The 7,500-nt window shown below is 41.1% G+C and overlaps 1 protein-coding gene across 1 annotated transcript in view; it reads left to right on the top strand.

The window, feature by feature from the left end:
• The window catches only part of LOC127430825 (synaptic vesicle glycoprotein 2C-like), a 66,531-nt gene that overhangs the window by 23,009 nt on the left and 36,022 nt on the right, over positions 1 to 7,500 (top strand). Inside the window, exons 3-4 of the mRNA XM_051680930.1 lie at positions 490 to 670; positions 2,565 to 2,716. Coding sequence (XP_051536890.1) covers positions 490 to 670; positions 2,565 to 2,716 — 333 coding nt within the window. The remainder of the gene's footprint in view (positions 1 to 489; positions 671 to 2,564; positions 2,717 to 7,500) is intronic.

The raw sequence follows: 7,500 nt of genomic DNA, 5'->3' as shown, positions 1-7,500 counted from the left end.
CATTTCTGTGACTGGGGTAAAAGAAATAAGAACACAGTGGCACACACACACTTAGGGAATCTCAAAACTACAGCAGTGTTATAAAATACTCAGAAATCATAAATATTAGTCAATATTTTACCGGAAAACCTAGAAACCCATCGCGAACGGTAAACACATGACTAATGTTCGATTCATTAAAGAATGACAAAATCTAGAAAAAATCTTATTTAGTGCAGCTTTAAGATGGCTTATGAAAAAGTATTTTAAGTTAAGTTTATGGCAATAACAGCAAATAACGATAGATTGAGTGTTGGTGGTGTTTCAGGAGGAAAGAAGTCCTCCACAATTCTCCATCTGCTTTAGGTCGATTCCTGATGGATAAAATCAAGTCCCGCCCTGCATTATTTTCTCTTTGAATATCCCGTTTCACTTTATGGAAGTGCAATGAGCTGTGAACGACTGTAAACCATTTTCAGCTAACAGTGTCCTGTCTCTCTCTGTCTTTAGGCAGTGTTGTGTATTTGGGAATGATGGTGGGCGCATTCTTCTGGGGCGGTCTGTCGGATAAAGTTGGCCGCAGACAGTGTCTACTGGTGTGTATGTCAGTAAATGGGTTCTTTGCGTTCCTGTCGTCCTTCGTTCAGGGCTACGGCACCTTCCTCTTCTGCAGGATGCTGTCGGGGTTTGGGTGAGTTCTTATTTTTAATTCTGACTGTGAACGGTGTGAATGTTGTCTGTAAAGTCGTGTATTGCCATTAAACATTACTAAATGTACCATCATTCTTGGCAGCACAACATTTATTTTCTTTCTCCCCTTTTCTCCCCAATTTGGAATTCCCAATGCACTCTAAGTCCTCGTGGTGGTGTAGTGACTCGCCTCAATCCGGGTGGTGGAGGATGAATCTCAGTTGCCTCCGCGTCTGAGATCGTCAATCCATGCATCTTATCACATAGCTTGCTGAGCGTGTTACCGCGGAGACATAGCGCGTGTGGAGGCCCACGCTTATTCTCCACGGCATCCACACACAACTCACCACATGCCCCACCGAGAGCGAGAACCACATTATAGTGACCACAAGGAGGTTACCCCATGTGACTCTACCCTCCCTAGCAACCGGGCCAATTTGGTTGCTGAGGAGACCTGGCTGAAGTCACTCAGCACTCCCTGGATCCAAACTCGCGACTCCAGGGGTGGTAGTCCGTTTTTAGTGTCTGATTTTAACACAAAAGCTGCAGTGACTCTACCTCAAACTCTCTCTCTCACTCAGAGCTGATAATTCTCGAATGACTCTCGGCCGTCGCCTCATTACTGTCTTAATTGTAGGATTCTCTTTATGAAGGCCCAGGGAGTGTTTTAGAGTTTGATTGGTCGGCAGTGTGAGTTTGACCTCTGGACAGTCTGCCACAGACAAATACCACAAAACTCTGGGTTCTTTAATGTTAAACTTCCACTTTTAAGCACATAAAATGCATCAACGTGGAAAAGTTCTGACATTACATGATAATGAAACGTGTTTAGGAAATGTTTGCATAGACAGGTGTGTAAAACACAGTAAATGATCTTCTCTGTTGCAAATCAAATGCATGCAAAATTTAGTTTGGTTTAGTTTAGTTTGAGTATTGCTGAAAATTGGTCTTTATTCATCATCTGCCAAGCATTGGACATCATAATTCTTGGTAGTTGGAAGCTGTATCCTAGATTTGACATCATACATGAAATGCAGCATAACTCTGTTACGCCTGTCTTGTTGTGCGGCCCACCATCTTTGAATGCAAGACAAACTCTCTCTCTCACACACACACACACACACACACACATTTGGTGGTCACACTGAGATAAGGACTTCTTTGAGTGACACACTCACTCACAGTCAGACAGACAGTCCATTTCTCTCTTCCAAGCACTTCTGCAGTGTCACAGTTGTTTTAACCCTCTTGGCACAGACCCATAACTTAAGAGCTGAGCGAGACGAGAGAGAGAGACATACAGAGAGAGAGTGAGAGTGTGTGTGTCTCTCTCTGGCCGTAGTGCACACTGCGCTGCAGGTTTTATTTCTAATTGAGTTTCAGCATGTTCTCCTGTCCTTGCAGAGGTGCAGTGACTCTAGACTGATGCGTAATATCACTGTGGTCTATCTGACAGAGACACATGCAGCCAGGGATCAAAGGTCATACAGGGAAACCACAACAGACTTAGGGGCTGTTCACACAGGACAAGCTCTTGCGTTCCGTCTCTATGTTCACATGGTCAGAGGGGCTTTGCGCCACATTTCGGGTTTTTTTTCTTCAGCGTTTTGCGCCATGAGTGCAAAAAAAAGCAGTTCAACTTTTGACATACAATACAGCTCATCAATGTCAGTTTTAAATCATTGGACAACTCAGATGACTCTGAGAGCGTTGTATGAATCTGTTTGAATGTGTACACAAGCAACAATGTATTCTTTAAAGTGCGTGTTTATGTTTGATGACGAAAGGGGTTTTTGACTTTGTCAATGATACTGAAGACTCCAGAAAAATCTGAGATTCAAATAAACTTTGATATTATTCAAGAAGTCTCTCATAATCTCCTTTAATCCTTGTAGGATTGGCGGGGCAGTTCCCATCGTGTTCTCGTACTTTGCCGAGTTCCTGGCACGAGAGAAGCGCGGTGAGCACTTGAGCTGGCTCTGCATGTTCTGGATGGTGGGCGGGATCTACGCCTCAGCCATGGCCTGGGCCATCATACCTCACTATGGTGAGTGACGCCATCAATCGACCAATTATACAGCTCCACTGCAGCATCAAGCCATATAGAGAGCAACAGTCTGGTTCCGGAAGTACAAATCCCATTCATTTTTTCCATTGGAGAACTGATTATTAATAATAACTTACAAAACTTTAAAGACAGACCTACTGTGAGCTCTGAGGTTTTTAATCAATGGTATATACATCTATTGAAGCCATCAGTTTGCGTTATTTCAACTTAATAAAAAAAAAAAAAATTGCATTTAATAGTAGAATTCGTGTTGAAGAACTACACTACCCATAATCCTAAAGTGAGATCCACCAATTAGAGAAACGTAGCAAACAAAGTGCGGTAAAAGAGCTTTGCAGTCTCTCATGACGCACTGTGATTGACGCATTTGAGTCGCTCTCCCTACACTCTCTAACTAATTATATATTTGTATATTTCTCAATATTATGCAGTAAATTTAAGATATTTTTCTTCTGGGGCCTGGGTAGCTAAGCAAGTAAAGACGCTGACTACCACACCTGGAGTCGCAAGTTCGAATCCAGGGCATGCTGAGTGACTCCAGTCAGGCTTCCTAGGCAACCAATTGGCCTGGTTGCTAGGGTAGGTACAGTCACATGGGGTAACCTCCTCGTGGACGCTATAATGTGGTTCTCGCTCTCAGTGGGGCGCGCGGTGAGTTGTGCATGGATGCTGCGGAGAATAGTATGAAGCCTCCACACGCACTTTGTCTCCATGGTAACGCACACAACAAGCCACGTGATAAGATATGCGGATTGACGGTCTCAGACGCGGAGGCAACTGAGATTCGTCCTCTGCCACCCGGATTGAGGCGAGTCATTACGCACCACGAGGACTTAGAGCGCATTGGGAATTGGACATTCCAAATTGGGGAGAAAAGGGGAGAACCCCCCCCCCCCACACAAAAAAAGATATTTTTATTCTATGCTTATAAACAAAAACATTAAATCAATAGTTATATTTTTCCATCGTTTGTAATCCGATTACGCCTTTCACAATGCATCATGGGATTGTAGTTCATTCCCTCATGAATAGGGCTATCACGATTATGAAATTTGTCAAACAAATAATTGCGATTATGACGATTAATTGTCTGTTTTAGCGGTTTCACGATTATTTGTCATAAATTGTCATATTTCATATTTAACTCCAAAGATATATATCAACTAAAAAAATAAGTATATACTGTATGATTTCCTATTAAGGCTTTAAAAACTTATAAATAGCATAAAAATGTATGTTTTAAATATCAAAATATTTCTAAACTTTAGTTTTGGTCAGGTTTACATTTAAACTGTTGTTTTGGAACTCCTGTATTTTATATCATATATTTTTATAAAAAACAAAATCAAATTTTTTTGATGCTTTTTTTATACTGACATTATATTATATTATGCAATAGAACAATATTTCTGTCCTGATTTCTTCACTTTCACATGTTATTTTAACACTCTTTAATTAAACCCATGAGCTCTTATTTCTCATGAAGCAAAAACTTAGAGATTTCGTTTCATCATTTCATCACTCCGCAGAAACAGAGTAAACGTGCGTCTCCTCCTCTGTGTCACTGCGTGTCAATGCTGCGTATATGAACTCGCAATGACCAGAAACATTTGCCATTACTTGATCGTTTAAAGTGAAACCGGAGCACTTTGCGTTCACTATCAAAGTTTATATTTGTTTGTTTATATTTTCACGGGAGTTTGGCATGAGTGTGCTGATGGAGCACACATCAGAGTGCTTGAGAAGCGGTTCACGTGATCTTCTGGACAGGAACTGCTGTGGTTGACATCTGCTGTGCGGCTCAGTGATGCTCGTAGATCAACTGAATGACACACAAACGCGCCTTTTATCTCAAATAACCGCGATCAGACGATTATTTAATAATTGTGACAGGCCTACTCATGAAAGACGTTAAGTATTTTTGTATGATTTTCAAATAATTTTTTGTTTCATATCAAAGTTTGTAATGTTGCAATTCACCTTGGAGCTGGTTAGTTTGGTTATTGGTTGATTTTTTGAAATCCTTATAGAAAAATGAATGGGAATAATACTTCTGGATCGAAGATTACTGAAACAGTTGGGATGATTACCCAGTGCATTTTTTGATGATATGGGTGAATAAATAATTTGTTTTTAAAAAGTTGAGAATAATTATCACGGAAAGATAATTTGGACCACCTTGTGCCACATCAACACTAATCCATTTAAGTTTGAAACCTCCTTTTTCAGTTTTCTGACATAATTTTCCAAAGTATGCGGTTATAGAGATACACTATATTGCCAAAAGTACTCGCTCATCTGCCTTTAGACGCATATGAACTTAAGTGACATCCCATTCTTAATCCATAGGGTTTAATATGACGTCGGCCCACCCTTTGCAGCTATAACAGCTTCAACTCTTCTGGGAAGGCTTTCCACAAGGTTTAGGAGTGTGTTTATGGGAATTTTTGACCATTCTTCCAGAAGCACATTTGTGAGGTCAGACACTGATGTTGGACGAGAAGGCCTGGCTCGCAGTCCTCGCTCTAATTCATCCCAAAGGTGCTCTATCAGGTTGAGGTCAGGACTCTGTGCAGGCCAGTCAAGTTCTTCCACACCAAACTCGCTCATCCATGTCTTTATGGACCTTGCTTTGTGCACTGGTGCGCAGTCATGTTGGAACAGGAAGGGGCCATCCCCAAACTGTTCCCACAAAGTTGGGAGCATGGAATTGTCCAAAATCTCTTGGTATGCTGAAGCATTCAGAGTTCCTTTCACTGGAACTAAGGGGCCAAGCCCAGCTCCTGAAAAACAACCCCACACCATAATACCCCCTCCACCAAACTTCACAGTTGGCACAATGCAGTCAGACAAGTACCGTTCTCCTGGCAACCGCCAAACCCAGACACGTCCATCAGATTGCCAGATGGAGAAGCGTGATTCGTCACTCCAGAGAACGCGTCTCCACTGCTCTAGAGTCCAGTGGCGGCGTGCTTTACACCACTGCATCCGACGCTTTGCATTGCACTTGGTGATGTATGGCTTGGATGCAGCTGCTCGGCCATGGAAACCCATTTCATGAAGCTCTCTATGCACTGTTCTTGAGCTAATCTGAAGGCCACATGAACTTTGGAGGTCTGTAGCGATTGACTCTGCAGAAAGTTGGCGACCTCTGCGCACTATGCGCCTCAGCATCCGCTGACCCCGCTCTGTCATTTTACGTGGCCTACCACTTCGTGGCTGAGTTGCTGTCATTCCCAATCGCTTCCACTTTGTTATAATACTACTGACAGTTGACTGTGGAATATTTAGTAGCGAGGAAATTTCACGACTGGACTTGTTGCACAGGTGGCATCCTATCACAGTACCACGCTGGAATTCACTGAGCTCCTGAGAGCGGCCCATTCTTTCACAAATGTTTGTAGAAGCAGTCTGCATGCCTAGGTGCTTCATTTTATACACCTGTGGCCATGGAATTGATTGGAACACCTGAATTCAATTATTTGGATGGGTGAGCGAATACTTTTGGCAATATAGTGTATTTTCGTAAGTCTCCATTTTTGTCTCGAAAGGCTCGATTTTTTCAAACGAAAACAGATTAGTGTGGACGTGGCCTTGAATTGGGAATGCACATTTGACAATGACATTTTATGGAGGAAATGTGAGTGGCATTACCCATTCAAAGCTCCACATTGATAGGGTCTAATGTGTGGTTGCCAGGGCGTTACTATGTGATTATAAAGGTGATCTGAGTGTTTTTTAAGCATGTTGCTTTGAGGTTGCTTGAGTGTTCTGGGGGTATTCTTGAGAGAAGTAAAAAAAAGACACAATGTGGATAGCATAGCAGGAGCAGGAGACTTCAGCTATATTCTCCAATAGTTCTCCATTTGATCTCATTGCTGTCTAGGAAAACAGTTGAGATCTCAGATATCAGTTCTGTAAATGCAGTATATATATATATGTGTATATGTAAGCTGATATTCAAGACATACAATTTAATATCTCAGAGATGTTCAAGAGATCTCATTTGGGATTTTTCTTTGTGCCTCCTCTCATTTTCTCCTCTCCTTTGTGAGATACTGTGCTTGTATATGAGATCAATTGATTAGCGTCTCTTGTTTTAACACTGTTTTCATGGTCTGGACGCAGCACTGTGTGTTAAAATGGTTCTGCCGCAATGCCTCCATCACTGCAGGAACGGGGCGAGAGGAGGGTGAAGGACTTTGGCGCCATTGAAACCATTTCAAATGTGTGTGCGTTCTGCCAAAAATCCCTTTCTTACTCAGTATTTTTGTCAAGTTTTCCGGTAAAATAAAATCTACTCATCCTTAAAACAAGATACATTCACATTAGAAGCAAAATGGCTTAAAATATTAAGTATTATTATCTTATGTCAGAAGAGATGCAAAATAACCAGAAAATTAGATGAAAACAAGATAAGAATACTGAGTTAATGTTTTTTGCAGTGTGGGGATTAAACTGATGCCACATGATTAGACTGTTATATTAGAATTATATTTCATGTTCACATTTGTGTGTATCTACACAGTATTATTAGTAGGGCTGGATATTGATACAGATTTTCCAATACGATACGATTCGATTCCGATTCATTTGGAGACTGTATATTTCAGCTATAATGTTCATTTTGCTGACAAATGAAAGAAATTCTCCATTTTATAATTTTCTTATTTGTAAATATACATTTTACAAATTAAATTGCATTTAGTATTTCATCATTTTAGTCACATTTTAGCTTTTATGATGTTTTGAAATTGCATGTA

This window comes from Myxocyprinus asiaticus, chromosome 40 (assembly GCF_019703515.2).
Source record: "Myxocyprinus asiaticus isolate MX2 ecotype Aquarium Trade chromosome 40, UBuf_Myxa_2, whole genome shotgun sequence".
Classification (NCBI taxonomy): domain Eukaryota; kingdom Metazoa; phylum Chordata; class Actinopteri; order Cypriniformes; family Catostomidae; genus Myxocyprinus; species Myxocyprinus asiaticus.
Note: the sequence above shows the minus strand (reverse complement) of the source record. Positions and strands in the feature narration are given on the sequence as shown.